The sequence below is a fragment of the Impatiens glandulifera genome, chromosome 3 (genome assembly GCF_907164915.1).
Source record: "Impatiens glandulifera chromosome 3, dImpGla2.1, whole genome shotgun sequence".
Lineage (NCBI taxonomy): Eukaryota > Viridiplantae > Streptophyta > Magnoliopsida > Ericales > Balsaminaceae > Impatiens > Impatiens glandulifera.
Window position 1 is genome coordinate 53827508 of NC_061864.1, and position 15989 is coordinate 53843496.

Genomic DNA, 15989 nt, shown 5'->3' on the forward strand with positions numbered 1-15989 from the left:
TTCTTACTAGAGTGAAGCTTCCTTAATATGTAACACACCCATATGAGCAGTATGCTCATAAAATACCATAGGTGTAACACCTTTAGTCAGGGGATCTGCTAACATATATTTTGTCCCTAAGTGTTCAATACAAATCTAACCACTTTATACCCTTTCCTTCACACATAAGAACTTAATGTCAATATGATTTGACTTGAACGAGCTCCTATTGTTGTCAGAATATAGAACGACTTAATTATTGTCATAGAAGATCTTAATAGGTCTTTCGATCCCATGAATAATACCTAATCTCGTGACAAAGTTTTTTTGTAAACTAAATTCCATGATGTGATGCCTCAAAGCATGTCACAAATTCAGCCTCTATAGTGGAGCTTGTAATAAGTGTTTTTTTGGCACTACGCTAAGAAACAGCTCCTGCAGCCAATGTATAAACATAACTAAAAGTAGATTTCCTACTGTCAGGGCAACCAACAATATCGGAGTCAGAATATTCAACGATCTCTAAATGGTCTAACCTCTTATATGTGAGCATATAATCTTTTGTTCTTTTTAGGTACCTTATTACCCTTCTGACTGCTTTCCAATGATCCAATCTAGGATTATTAAGACATTTTCCTAACATACTAACTATGTACACAATATCCGGACGCGTACATACTTGTGCATACATAAGACATCCAACTATTGAGGCATATGGAATCTTTTGCATTTATTGAATTTCCAAATTTGATTTTGGGCATTAAGCAAGACTAAATTTGCCTCCTTTAGCAATCTGAGTATTTCCTGATTTGCAATTCTGCATGTCAAAATGCTCAAGTACTTTATCGATATAGCTCTTTTGTGATAACCTAAGAATATATCGAGATCTATCCCGATATATTTGAATCCCTAATACAAAAGATGCTTTATCAAGGTCTTTCATTTCAAAATTATTCAAAAGAATTTTCTTGGTTTCGTGTAACGAACACATATCGTTTGTGGTAGGCAGAATGTCATCCACATACAATATTAGAAAAATAGATTTACTCTCACTAAACTTGTGATAAATACAATCATCAACAACATTCATTTCAAAACCGTATGAAATAATTATTTGATGAAATTTGTGATACCACTTGCGAGACGCTTGTTTTAACCCATATATGAATTTTGTAATTTACAAACCATATATTTTGGGTCGCCGACCTCAAAACTTTCTGGTTGTAACATATAGATCGTTTCATTAATGTCTCCATTTAGAAACGTCGTCTTTACATTTATCTAATGAAGCTTTAAATCGAAATGTGTCACTAGAGTCATTATTGTCCTAAAAGAGTCCTTCGAAGAAACTGGAGAGAAGGTTTCTTTATAGTCAATCCTCTTTTTCTGAGTGTAACCTTTAGCTACAAGACGTGTTTTATACATCTTTACATTACCTTTTACACCCCATTTAGTTTTAAAAAACCATTTAGAACCTACAGATTTTACACATTCTAGCAATGGGACAAATTCTCAAACTTTATTGTCTTGCATTGGTTTATACTCATCACACATTGCTTCGATCCATTTATTCAAATTAGGACTCTTTATGGCATGACAAAAGTTGATAAGATCATCCTCTGTCATACCACTATTGTCCTCAATTTCTTGAATAAATGTCACATAATCAACCAGAATGGAATTTTTCCGTTCTTTAGTGGATCTATGCAAAAGCGTTGACTCTTGAACTATATGTTCTTGAGTTTGTTGAGTTTGATCTATAGTGACAAATTGAGGTTTTGTTCATTGAGTTTCTCAATTGTATCATGATATTGTATGGTAGTTAGAATGACTAATTGTTCTTGAGGTGTAAAATCAATCACTTTTTCCTGATCCTCAAAAGTAAAGTCTGAAACTGTATTTCTCTTCTCCAACTCAACATTCTCAAAGAACGTGGCAGTACCCGTCTCAAAGATATTTCTTGACATGGGATCATATAATTTATACCTCTTTGACCATTCCGAATATCCAATAAAATGACTACTTACTGTACAAGGTGCTAACTTTGGTTCATTTGGCTTGTAAGGCTTAGCCTCAGCTGGACAACCCCACACCCTAAAATGACGTAAGCTAGGCTTACGCCCAGTCCAAAGCTCGTAGGATGTTGTAGTAGCTGTCTTAGTTGGTACTCGATTAAGAATATAGACTGTTGTCTTTAGTGCTTCTCCCCATAAAGAACATGGCAAAGTAGATTGACAAATCATACTTTGAACCATATCCTTCAATGTGCGATTTTGTCTTTCTGCAACAACATTCATGCTAGGTGAACCCAACATGGTGTATTAAGGGACTATTCCACACTCCTTAAGGAAGACATCAAAATGGTCTAGACGTTGTTCACCAAATCCATCATTTCTACCGTAGTATTCACCTCCACGGTCAGATCTGACGATCTTAATGCGTTTGATGAGTTGATTTTCAACTTTAGTCATAAATTCCTTAAACATATCCAATGCCTAAATTTTTTCCATTATAAGGTAAATGTAGCCATATCGAGAATAATCATCTATGAATGATACAAAATATTGTTGATCATTCCACGAAAGGGTGGAAAATGGCCCACAAATGTCTGTATGTTTCAATTTTAAGACTTCGTTAGCTCGATAAGCACCAACCCTGTTCACTTTTATTTGTTTACCTTTAACACAATTGACACAAACCTTAAAATATGAAAAATTTATGGAATCAAGATTTCCATCCTTAATGAGTCTTTCAACTTAATTTTTTGAAATGTCCCAAACGTTTGTGCCATAATAAACCTGAATCATTTAATTTTCGCTTAGTACCTCTCAATTTTGTATTAAGGGTCTCATTATAAGAAGTCAAATTTTTAAGCATATATAATTTTTCATTAACCATAAAAGTACCAGAACTATCCAAATTTGAGTTTAAAGACAATGTACACCGACTACTCCAAATGAACAATAATAGCCTAATTTGTCAAAATAAGAAACAGAGATTAATTTTAGTTTAAATGACGGTACAACAAAAGTGTCTAGTACTCAGCAACAACTTAAAATCGCCAATAACTTTCACTTCTGCTGATTCTCCATTTCCAAAATAGATACATCTTTCAACATCAGTTGGGCTTCGCTAGTCCAGGCAACCCTGCATTGAAACACTGATGTTAACAGTTGAACCAAAGTCCAACCACCAAGTGTTTTGAGGCACTAAAGCTAAATTAATTTCAGAACAAACCAAAGTAAGAAAAATACATTTCTTCACGATCCATTCGTGATACTTAGTACAATTCTTTTTTTGATGTCCAGTCTTCTTGCAAAACAAGCAAGACTTCTCCATAGGACAAGCCTACGGAGTTGGAACTGGTTCCTTAACAATCTTAATCTTTACAGCATTTCTTTTATTACCGCCCTTATTTTTCGAGGTTTCAGCCACATGTACTTGCTAAATTCTATTATGCTTCATCCTCTCTTCCTCTTCAACACAGTGAGAAATGAGTTCATTAATAGTTCACTTCTCCTTTTGGTAGTTATAACTAAACTTAAACTGATTGTATTGATCAGGAAGTAAGAGCAGAACCAATAGGACTAACATGTTCTCCGAAAGGTGTAACTTCAGTGCCCTCAATTTTGAAACAACATTGGACATCTTTAGGATGTACTCTCTTATGTTACACTTGTCAAGATACCTCATGGCAATGAGAGTCTTTAAAAGAGTACTCATTTCTGCCTTTTCGCTTTTAGTAAAGCGCTTTTTTATCTTGACAAGGAATTCTTTCACTTTAGTGATATCATCAAATATCGTACCCCAAAATTTTTTTGGAATGCTATTTTTTATGATCATTAGACTTAAGAAATTAGATCTCTCCCACTTCTCAAACATCTGTTTTTCATCAGCGGTACTTTCCTTAGTTAGAGAAGCGGGTTGATCTACCCTTAATGTCAAGTCTAGATCCATACAACCCAAATGAATCAAAATTGATTCTTTCTAATTCTTAAAGTTATACCCAGATAACGTGGGGACCTGATAGTTAGCAGATATTACAGAACCTGGAATAAATAAAACACATGAATACTCATATTATTTTCTACATATAAACAATAAACCGAATATGGTTAATTCCATCACAAAATACCAAATGCAACATTAATATCAAATCTTTGGATATTAATATTAACTACAAGCGATACTCTTGTTGTAATAATCAAATTTTGATAATAAATTCTGTCAAACAATAAATTTATCTTTGGATAAACATATTGCCCACATGAAAACCTTATAATTGTCACAAATTTATTATCATAAATATGTTTGCATTTCTGCTTTACGGGTGAAATAATAATTACACGAAATACAAACAAACAACCATTCTTTAGTATTTGAATAAAATAATCTACGCAATAAAGGTTACTTTTTGGTGACAATTTTGTTACATTTATTTTATTCAACTGAAGTAAATATATATATCCACTCCTCCCACAATTGAGAGTTATCAAATAACTTGAATAGGAATATAATAATAAATTAATCATTACTAACTTCATCTTCTAAATGAGATAACTTCCATTTTCTTTACAGGAGCTTTTTATCAAGTTTTTATGATTTTGAAAACTAAAATTGAAAACAAACCAAAAAAAAATTAAAATTCATCTTTAAAACTTATGATGGATCTGAATTCTAATAGGTAATTTCACCAAACAGGATAACTTTGATGTTAATTAATAGAAATTATTAATATCTTATTTATGAATTTATACCTAAAATGCAGCAGAATCATACCTAAAGTAGATACCATCATTCATGTCAAGTTGATTTTCCAAGACTAAGTATTATTCGGTTTTTGTCCTGACAATAAAGATCATAATTCGAAGAAACAAAGAAAACCCTAAAGAAAGAAACAAATCAAGAGAGTCAAGCACCAAGTTGTCTGAGGAAGAAATTAAACTTATTTTATTTTATTTAGAATCTCCTTTTTGTTGTATCTCCTTATTTCTCTTTGGACTCATTTTCTTTATAAATCACTTAATATATATATATATATAACCTACTAAAGGTAGAATTTTGCATATAATATATGATAGAATCACACTTTGGAAAAATAATTGAAATTGTGTCATGAATGGAGAAGGCTATTTTTTTTTAATTCAAAAATAATAATAATAATATTTATAAAATTTATAAAATTTTACTAAAAAACAGTATAGACAAGTGAAGAGTTAAAATAAAATAAATATATATTTTAAATTATATATATGTATATATTAAAATGGTGAATTATATATAAGTTTCTCTTATAATATGTCAGGCTAATTATAATAGAGGCAACAAATTTATTAGAAATCATTGTTTGTTCCAAAACAAAATTTTCAAATGGAATTCTCTATAACCAATGGTCTCTGTCATTTCACATGTAGAGGGATTGAAATAATATTTTTTTAATCATTTCAATCTCTTCCGTGAGAGGCCACTAAGGCCGTAAATAAGTCGAGTTCGAATTCGACTCGAATAAGTATTTAATGAATCAACTTGAATTTGAATGAGTTTATAAATTTGATCTAAAACCCAACTCGAAAAATTTGAACTAAAATTAAATTTTTAAACATTTGTGTAAAAAAAATATTTATTTTGAATTATAGATTTTAATATTAAAATAAATAAAACATATATATTATTAATTATGAGGCTCGAAAAACTTATCGAACAAGTGTTATATGAGCTCGAACCCCACTTGAATATTAAACGAGTCGATTCGAGCTCAAGTCGAACTTAGTCAAAATTAAACTTTGACCGAACGGTTCGCGATCGACTTACGAAACAACTTTACTTATTTGCCGCTCTAGAGGCCACAAGGGACCTCTGGACCATTTGATCATAGAGGCATATGTAAAAATTTATACCACAACCCTAAATGTTGTATTAATGAAACATGATAATTTTTTAAAAAATTACAAATTTATTTTAAATTGATTTTTAATTTTAAAAATTAAATTGTGATTTTAATAATCTTGATTGGGCTGGATAATACAACAATAACAGCCCAAATATAATATATGGGCTTATTGTCATTTCTCATAGGCAACATTGTGCATCTTCTTCTACCTGTCATCTGATTCGATCGATCGAGAGATCGAGAGAGAGAGAGAGGAAGAGGAGAAGAAGGAGAAAGAAGAAGTGAAAAGTCTTTCAGATCTTGTATCAACGTTGGTGAGTATCAACAAGGAGAAATGCTTCCGTCGACGTCGAAAGGGCGTCAGCCTTCTCCTCATGTTCGAGCTAGCCCAGTCTTTCCGCAGTACCTTCGACGAATAATCAAGGTTTCTTTCATTTACTAATCTCCTTTTATTTTTGCTACCGTTTTCCAATGGATCTCTTCTGATCTAATCATCTTCCTATTGTTTTTTGAACTTTTCGTTTCATTTTTGCTTGAGAGCTATCATTTCAATGTTTTTTTACCGTAATTCTCCTTGTATGAATAGAATTCAAACATAATGCTGAATTATGAATCATCACATTTGATCGAGGCTCTTTTAAAGTCTTAGAAGCTGGACAGTTTGTTTATATGTCAATTTCTGATTGTTTAACTAGGAATTTCCGCTAGTTGGTGAAGTATAGGTACACAAAGATCAAAAGCTATTGATCCAGCAATTTCTACATTCATAATCTGATTTATGAAAACACCAACACGAGACTCTGATCCAGCTAGGTTGTTGGGAGTTTATTAGATTTAAAATGAGTACATGTCTTGTCTTTCGTGCAAAATCGTGGCACCTGACTTGGGCAAAGAAAGATATACAGTTTTACTATTCTTTCTTTCTCCTTTTGTAATTGGCTGGGGATAGGGGGCTATTCCTTTTTGTTTAAATGTGTACATTAACGATGTTATCCCCGTGATTTGTTTGCTTTTACCATGTTAATTGAATTCTCTTTTTCTTATGATATTCATTGTAGTGGCAACAAATGGATATTGAATATACTTTCTGGCAAATGCTTCACTTGTGCACCTCACCAAAAGTTGTGTAAGTTTGACACTCTTTTTTGTATCTCATCCTAACTATGGTATTCATACTGTGCTTTAATTTCATCATGGAGTTTATGCTTTTCAAGTTATGAAAAAGGAGATCCATTACCGCTGCTTTGTTTTGTATTGCATAATGCCTGGCTCCGATTTACTGTTTCTAACTATAGATAGAAAGAAAATCTTGTATATCTGATGTATGTAGTTTGGAAGATATATTTATGTTCCTTAAAACTGGTGTTGTGGTTTCTTGAGAGTTAGGTATGGCCATTGCATACTTGGGGACTATAGAAAAGATTATGCCTAAATTTCTAGATCTTAGTGTAGGCCATTGCATAACTGGTATTTGATGCTAGTTTTTCTTTTCTTATTACCATTTTTTTTCCTGATAGTTCATAATATGCAAATCGAGTAGTAGTTCATCTCACTTCATCAAGCTTTTATTTTATATATTACGAACTATTATTTACTTGTGTTGTGTCATAGCCTTGCCTCTAGTACAATAAAGATATATTATATAACTCTCTTACACACTGAAGACACCTTAAGGGATCCATGCAAAGAATTTAATATTGTAAACTCTTCTTTAAACTTTGTTCTCATCTGCTAATGATAATTGTTCCTGGTTTTGCATGTGGAATGGATTTTGACGCAGCTATCAGCATACAAAGTATCATAAACGTAAGTCTGTAATCTAACCTGTTTATGCTAAGCGCATATATGTCCACCTTCAACATTCTCTAGGAAATTAATGTTAGCTAAACGGCCTTACTTGATTTTTCTCAGAACTTTTAAATATCTAAGATGCACTAGCAATTCTCTGGTTGTAACATTTATAAATTACACTAGAATCTCATGAATGAATCGCCATTGTATTGCCTTTTATTTTGTTTGTATTTTTCAGTAAAAAATACCAATGGCAATTGCACTTTAGTTTTGTCCCCTCATATGATTCTAGAAACTTGTGTACCCATCAATTATTGGCAACTATTTCTTTCATGTGCATCATTTCTCTACGTTCTTTGGTCATTATCTTTTAGCTCTGCTATATTTTTATTAAAGTTTAATCAGTTTATTTTCTATATGTTTATTGTGTAAATTTTCTCCTTGAACCTATTCAACCAGAAGATGGATATTCATAATTGACGTTATCTTTGATTTTTTTTTTGTCTAGGAATCGAAACATTGATTCATAATCTTTTTGTTTGTTTCAGAAACTAAGAATCAATGGGCACGTGATGATCCAGCTTTTGTTGTAATTTGCAGTCTGCTTTTGTCAGTTTCTGCTTTGGCATATAGTGCTGCGTAAGTCAAATCCATGGCATTCAGACATATGTATTTTAGAGATGGTATTTTGTTGAAAGCACATAATTACGTTCCTAAATTCTTTTAGTGTGATAATTTGATATATCCCTAACTGTTATCCATTTTGATATATACCCTTTTACTTAAAAAATCAAGCAAATTGTCTTACTTTGGAATGTAATTTGAAGTGAAATCTCCACGCATGCGGCTAACCTATTTGCAAGTTTTTTAGTTATTATATATATCCCTAACTGTTACCCATTTTGATATATACTCTTTTACTTCAAAAATCAAGCAAATTGTCTTACATTGGAATGTAGTTTGAAGTGAAATATCCACGCATGCGGCTATCCTATTTGCAAGTCTTTTAGTTATTAATTTGTGCTGACACTTAATGTTTCTGGATCCGGGTCGAGATGAGAAACTGCAAATAAATTTCAGAATCAATGTTGGACTAAGTTTGGTTTCCAAATGAATAGTATGTTGACTGACAAGGTTGGTTAATTTTTCCAAGTTGAAGGGTGTAAATCAAGGGCATATATCAAAATTATTAGTGAGTTGAAGGGCATATTTGTGCATTTTTGTCCACTCTTCCCGTGTCAACATCAAGATTGAGTGCAGTCTTCATATATATATATTATTTCTGGAAATGGTTTCTCATGCTAATTCTAACAAACTTCTCTTATACAGGTATGATCATAACTTGGCACATGCTGTTTTTGTTGTTGTTTCTGTTGTCCTCGTCCATTTTCTAATAACTGGTGCAATCCTTGCCACATGTTGCTGGTAAGAACCGCTAGCAAAATTCAAGCAAATTGTCTCACTTTAATTGACAAATCATAAATTTGTTTCGCAAAATTCTAAATCTAAATTAGTATATGATTTTTGTAGTCATTTAGTCCTTGTTTGATGTGGGTTAGTTGGATTATTTCCAAATAATCCACTAGCAAATCAACAATCTACTTATCAATCAAAATATCCTCTATTTTAAAAATAATTATTATTTATTCATTATATATGTATACCCCTAATGTCTTTTTATCCCTAAATGATGTCTTTTAATCACTTAGGTTTGTTTGATGTGGGTTATTTGAAATTGTATCACCTCACTTAAATCATCAATCAAAATACTATATTTTTTTAAATATTCATATATTTATACCCGTAATGTTTTTTTATCCATATAATCTGATTTTACAAGGCCTTATTCTATGAAGAACTGGTATGTTCTTTCCTAACTTCGTTCCCTAGTTTTGGGCAGGTTTCTGACAAATACGTATTTTCGTGAGGAAGCACCAAACAGTCATGTGGTGGAACAGAAAGTAGAATGGTATGTATGTTTGGATATTTCACTTCCAGTTCTATTATTGTTTTTCCATGAATCTATATTGAAACCCTTATTCTGGCATCTCTTTGTTCGAAGGATGTACGCTTTCGACGTGCACTGCAACTCATTCTTCCCAATGTTTGTATTGCTATATGGTAATTATTTTGCTCATTTGCTAGTTGTCTTGTTTTGTTCATGTGAGAATGTTACTCATCATCCTGAGTTTTTTTTGCAGTGATCCATTATTTTCTATCACCAGTACTCATAACCCATGGCTTCATACCAAGTTTGCTGTCAAATTTGCTTTTTATGGTAGCTGTTTCGTATTACCATTATCTCAACTTCTTAGGATATGATGGTAAGCGAAATTCAATGCTTTCATAATCCTTTCTCTAGTTGAGTCAATTTCTAAACACTTGATTTTGTAAAAGGAACAAACAGAAGTACCATTTTGATGTTATTCTTTGAAGTGTTGCATACTTAGAATGTATCTGTGTTTATTGCTACAGTGTTGCCCTTTCTTGAACGGACAACCTTTTTCCTATATCCCATTGGAATCGCATTTGTCCTTTCGCCCATCTGTAAGTGTTTGTTTAAGTCTCTCTTCTCATTTCAATGTGTTTATTTTGTTTCTAAATCTTTTGTTGTTTTTTTTGTAGTGATTCTGAGTGGTTTCAACCCGTCAAGATACTTTATGAATATGTACTTCAGTGGCTGACTCTTCCAAGGGAAACGAATCTGAAGTTTGACGGGAATCTGGTCAGACGAGACAGTTAGACAAAAGCTTGATATTCGTCTGGGTGATTGATTGATTCGATTACATGTTCACTTTAGGAAATCAAAAGCCATATTTGATCAAATAGAGCCTCAGATTTTTCTATAACCCTTTAGAAGATGGTCATCAGATATGAGGAAATTTGTAGTCTATTATAGAAGAGGATGACAATTTGTGTCTTTAGTTTTTTCTTTTCTCTGAAACAGAAAGTTGACCTATTTGTGCAAATGTTGTTTTTCTCTTCTACACTATGACTGACATTCTCCATTTTCTTCTATGTGAACTTCTAATAACTATTCTTATTATTGAATGGAACTTAAATCACGCCCTTTATGTTGAATTAATGTAAGTTGTGAGACAATGATTTCTAGCCTAGCGGCAACAAGGGGTGATTATCTCCGGTTTCTTTAAAGTCTTGGGTTCGAGCCCGTCAGGGGGCAATTACGTTTGCGGGTTATGTGCTTAACTTGCAGGATTAGTCGCACTTCAAAGGAGAAGTAGAACGCAGTATTAGGATCGGTTTTGATCGTTCAATTCTCATTAGAAACATCAGAGAAGATCTCACCGAGATATTAGATTTTAAATTTTCTCAAATTGAACTTGTACGGTTCCCATGAACATTGATTTATGTAAAACATTCAAACAATTCTGAATTTATTTTTTTTAAATAACCAAACCTGAATTGAAATAATCTATATAACTTTCTTAAGGAAAGATTAATATTATATGTTTAAATAACTCTAAGCATAAGCATGGGAGATTTAAATAATTCTAATGTCACCTCACCTTAAAAAATTAAAGAACAAAATTCTTTAGATAAACTATTAATGTCTTGCAGTTTTAAATTTAATATTTTACAAATTATTTAAATTTTATAATTATATAAAAATATTATTTATTTAAATAATAAACACATTTAATCTATATTTTGTAATTATAAATTTTTACAAAACTAATATTAATTTTTAATTAATTATATATTTAATCATATATATAAATATAACTATAATTTTTTTAAAATAATTCTTTGAATTCGTTTTCAGTTGATTATTCTTCTCCAACCTTGGTGGATCAGTCAATGGAATCCACAGTAAATAAGGAATTTCTATCCTTCCACAGTAGATAAAGGAAGAAGCTCCATTCCTAGAATTGAACTTTCAAATCGATCCATGGCTTCCAAAGGATTCAAATCCCTTGATGAGAAGTCTCTGATCGAACTCCATCATTGGCGTCGAATCTAAGCAACCAATTCGAAGATTTACAGGTTAAAGAAGTCGGCGATGGAAACATGAACTTCGTCTACATCATTGTTGGTCAATCAGGCGATTCCTTCGTAATCAAACAGGTAGTTATGATTTTCATTGATTGTGCAAATAACAACAGCTAGGAGTAGGACGATTGTGTTTTATTCGATTGATTGTGTAGTGTAGGCCGTTCCATACGTACGTTGCATAGGTGAATCATGGAAGATGACGAAGAATCGAGTATATTTCGAATCTAGGACATTAGTAGAGCACGGTCATTTATGCCCTAAACATGTCATTTTGACCAAACTATGTCTTTTGATTGCCATGCGTTATCATTGATCATTCTCTTGCTTATAATTGCTTATTAGAAGCAGTTAATCTTGATCAGTTTAGAATTGCTATATAAGGAAGATTGAGTTTGTAATCTTTCTTAATTCAGTTCAATAACACAGGTTTAGTTTTTTTTTATCTATACTTGTTCATAGTTTTTACATGGTATCAAAGCTCTCTAATTTTGTTATTAGTTTTTACATGTGCTATAGAAAACGGATCTTGTAATCATTGTGAAACAATTCAATAAGAAATCAGATTCTTACATTAACCTTGTTGAGACATGTTTGAATATGCAGTTGCTGAATTCTGTGGGAACGTGGAGATGTGTAGGTTAACCCTTATCTCGATGAAGATGCCTTATCTGTTCGAGAAGACAATGATCTAAAACTGGAAGTGGCTGAATTGAAATCTATGTAAGATGCCATTGCCATTGATATGTATCTTTGCTTGATATGGTTCAACGGTTAGAAACCTGGTGCAGGTTTTGTGAGAGAGCTCAAGCTCTTGTGCATGGAGATCTTCATACTAGTTTTGTCATGGTAATTCAAGTCTCAACTCAAGTCATAGATCCGGAATTCTCTTTTTATGGACCTATGGGTTTTGATATTGGAGCATTCTTGGGAAATCTGATTTTGTTTTTTTTCGCACAAGATGGACATGCCAATCAGGATTAAAATCTTTTTTCGCACAAGATGGACATGCCAATCAGGATAATGATCGCAAAGTATGTAGAGGTTTTTCTTTAAAATGTGTTTGACAGTTTATTACATGCTTGAGAATTATATATATACAGGCTTATAAAGACTGAATTTTGAGAACAATTGAAGAAACTTGAAATCTTTTCTATGACAAGTTTTTGGCTCTGTGGGATGAACACAAGAATGGACCTGGTGAGGCATATCTCCCAGATGTTTATGATAATCAGAAGCTTCACCAGCTTGCGAAACTGATATTTTTGACAGATTTGTTTCATGACACTCTTGGATTTGGTGCTGCCAAAATGATAAGGTAATTTTATATGTAAATTTATGGCAGGGAAGCCTAAGAACACTCAAAAAGAGTGTTTCAAATGGGAAACTGTATATGAATTCTTTTTCTTTGTCAAATTGCAGGAGAATTCTTGGGGTGGCACATGTTGAAGATTTTGAATCCATCTCTGATGTTCCTACAAGAGCCAAGTGTGAGCAAAAAGCTCTACATTTTGCCAAGATGCTCATCAAGGAAAGGCGAAAATTTAAAGGAATTCACAAACTCATTTCATCCATTCGAGAACTCATGGACTAAGCTAACACTGGTATTTACTCTATTTCTCATAAGAATCTACATATCAAATTACTGATTACATATAGGCTCTTTGATTATAGGGTATTTAAGAACATTGAAGGAATTAGGAAATAACCATTATTATTAACCAGGTTTTCAGAAGAGAATCATAAAAGTGAACTAACATTTCCCTTCTTTAGTAGCATTCGATAACTTAGACGAACTAACACATAAGCTTCTAATTTCTTCTTAGAATTGAGTTAGTGGTTGAATAATAGTTCGTCATTATTATTGCTTCCCACCATTGCTGAGGTCCATAGATCAGCACCATTTTCGTTTGCCAATGGTAGAGTGCAATCAATGGGTATTAGACATAACCCCTTGCTCCTTAATCCCTTCCCCTGTTTCTCCTCCTCCTCCACCTCCTCTTCTCCTCTCCAATTCTGTGTTCCATTTCAATCAATTAACAAACAAACAAACCAACACCAAATTGGTATCGAAAAACAACCCTTTTTAGAAAGGGTGGTTTCAAAACAGGAAACTCGGTTTAAACCCGAGTTGACTCATTTAATCATGCATAAGTTGAAATAGGCCGACAGGAATGGGTCGTTGTCTTTGACCAAAAATTTATAGTACAATCAAAACAACAGTAAATCGATGAATAAGGAAAGAGAGAACTTACATGAATAGTAGAAGGAGAAGGAAGTAGGGTTTGCAGATACGGAGAACACAAAACCTGAACCTGTTCGTGCAAAAACCTGATATAACCCATCGCTTCATGAAGAACAGAAGCAGTGTCTGTCTGCAAATTACAACAATTAATCAAATCCCAAATCCCAATTCCCAATTAACACAACTAAAAATCCCAATTCCAAAGTTCTAACCTTTCCGTAAGGCGACACCAACTGTTGCAATACGGCGATTCTCTCACCAAGCTTCTCTCTCCTAACCTGATAGAGATTCATCATTTTCATCGACATGCAAAAGAAATTTTTAGTTTTTTGTTTATTTTCAAACACATGCAAGAAGATCCAAGTGATGTAAATCGACTTTTACTTTCTCCCGGCCTGTTGTAGATACGTTTTCTGCTTTAATCTTCTTAGAACTCCTCTGTCTTTCTCCGGCGCCGGCCCCGATCATTCTCTGAACCCCCTCCTTTTCCGTTTCGTTTATCCTTTTCTGCAAAACCAATCAAAAATTCATCTAGGGAGAGAGAGAGAGAGAGATTGGGAGAGAGAGAAGAGAGGACTGACTGACTGACATTAGAGAGATTCCGGGCGGTGTTGGAGGATGCAGATGAAGTTGTTTCACTAATTCCAGATTTGGGTGGAGTTTCAGAGAATTCAATCTCGGGTTTCCCAAAACAGAGCATGGTTGTTGGATTAGATGAATAGTTGAAAGAGGATGGTTGTTCATCGGAAAGGGTGACATCGAAGAGCAACTGAGAGAAGGTGGCGCCGTCGCCGTCGTCATAACCTTCACCGTCGGCCATAGGAAGAACTGAAAATCAAGAACAAGAGAGAGAAAGATAGACAGAGAGAGAGAGAGAGAGAGAGTGTGGGATCGGAAAACGGGTTTTTAGGAGTAAACCACGGAACCTTCTTTTTAAGGGATTTTGATCGATAACGATGATCATCTCTTTACATATTTTGATCGGTTAATCTTCTACTTATCATCCTAAAAATTAATTTTTTTTTTTATTATATTCATTAGAAACAATCATAAATTTAAAAGTTTACTTCATCTATCCTAAAATTAAGGAATGATTTTATACTAAATATATATAGGTGAGAATGACTTTTGGTATTAATAATGTTCATATTATTTGTTTTTTGTTTCATATCCAAACAAGGCCTTATTTATTGTTTTCTTGTGGGTTTTTTTTGGTTGTTGACGTTTATTTGGATTTAACTAGTATCTTATTATTATTTTATTAAAGTATTGTTATAAATGTATAGTTCATTTATTGTTTTTAAAATTTTACTTTTTCAATCAATTTTATATCAAAACATTTTAAACAATTGAAATATGGGTATTTTTGTGCTAGGATAATAAAGATGGTAAGTTAAATTCTTATTTAGATTGTTCTAGGTTGAAGTGATAGTTAAAAGTTAATAAAATATATTTATTGTTTTGAAATAAATTAGTAACTAACTATGACCCTACCTCAATTAGAGTATTAATACTTTAGACTTTTGGACTAATATTTTTTCATTTGAACTTTTGAATTTTTTTTTTTCATCATTGTATTTGAATCAAAGGTCGGAATCCTTTTACTTTATGAACACTCAATTGAAAAATAAAAAAGTTTTTTATATCTATTTGAAGACCTATGAGTATTGAGTAATGGGATCCTTATCTTTACTCTTATTAAGTTAGTTTAGAATGTGAGCATTATATATATATATTATGGAAATCCCTATTGATTGTCCCTTTTATTAATTGATTATATGAATTTAATTTAAGAATGTCATTTAAATTTGTAATCATAAAAAAAAAAACAATGGATTAGACAAGAAGTTAAGTTTTTTTTTTTTTTTTTTTTATTATAAATAAAAACAAATGGAGGTTGTACCAAATCATGAATGTGAGCGAAGAAGGTCCACTGCTATGTAGGGTTTAGGAATTGGACACACCACACGTGTGAGTTGGAACTTTGGAAGGGTAGGGAGAAGACTTAGGGTACCCTACTACTATTACAACAAACAACTAGGGCTTTGTGTAGGCTGACAAAATAATCTTGTC

At 32.5% G+C, this 15989-nt stretch overlaps 2 protein-coding genes and 1 long non-coding RNA gene across 4 annotated transcripts; 2 read left to right on the top strand and 1 right to left on the bottom strand.

The window, feature by feature from the left end:
- The first annotated feature begins 6079 nt into the window (after positions 1-6079).
- On the top strand, positions 6080-10741 carry LOC124930842 (protein unc-50 homolog). Its single transcript, XM_047471203.1, has 10 exons — positions 6080-6293; positions 6928-6995; positions 7650-7675; positions 8209-8299; positions 8990-9085; positions 9561-9629; positions 9723-9781; positions 9862-9984; positions 10136-10207; positions 10286-10741. Exons 1-10 carry the CDS (start codon positions 6204-6206, stop codon positions 10342-10344), a joined length of 753 nt encoding a protein of 250 aa, XP_047327159.1. The 5' UTR covers positions 6080-6203; the 3' UTR covers positions 10345-10741.
- Positions 10742-12657: 1916 nt separating this feature from the next.
- LOC124928578 lies at positions 12658-13690 on the top strand. The gene is made up of 2 exons (XR_007098562.1): positions 12658-12989; positions 13094-13690. It is a non-coding gene; the product is annotated as an uncharacterized LOC124928578 (long non-coding RNA).
- On the bottom strand, positions 13505-14736 carry LOC124928577 (transcription factor bHLH113-like). Of its 2 annotated transcripts, none has more exons than XM_047468814.1 (5): positions 14506-14736; positions 14301-14423; positions 14129-14194; positions 13927-14046; positions 13505-13687 (listed from the first exon to the last, which is right to left on the bottom strand). In XM_047468814.1, the coding sequence occupies exons 1-5, from the start codon at positions 14734-14736 to the stop codon at positions 13505-13507; spliced, it is 723 nt and encodes a 240-aa protein (XP_047324770.1). The 2 variants fall into 2 exon arrangements, with proteins under 2 accessions (XP_047324770.1, XP_047324769.1); XM_047468813.1 differs by having other exon boundaries at positions 14295-14423.
- Between the last annotated feature and the right edge of the window lie 1253 nt (positions 14737-15989).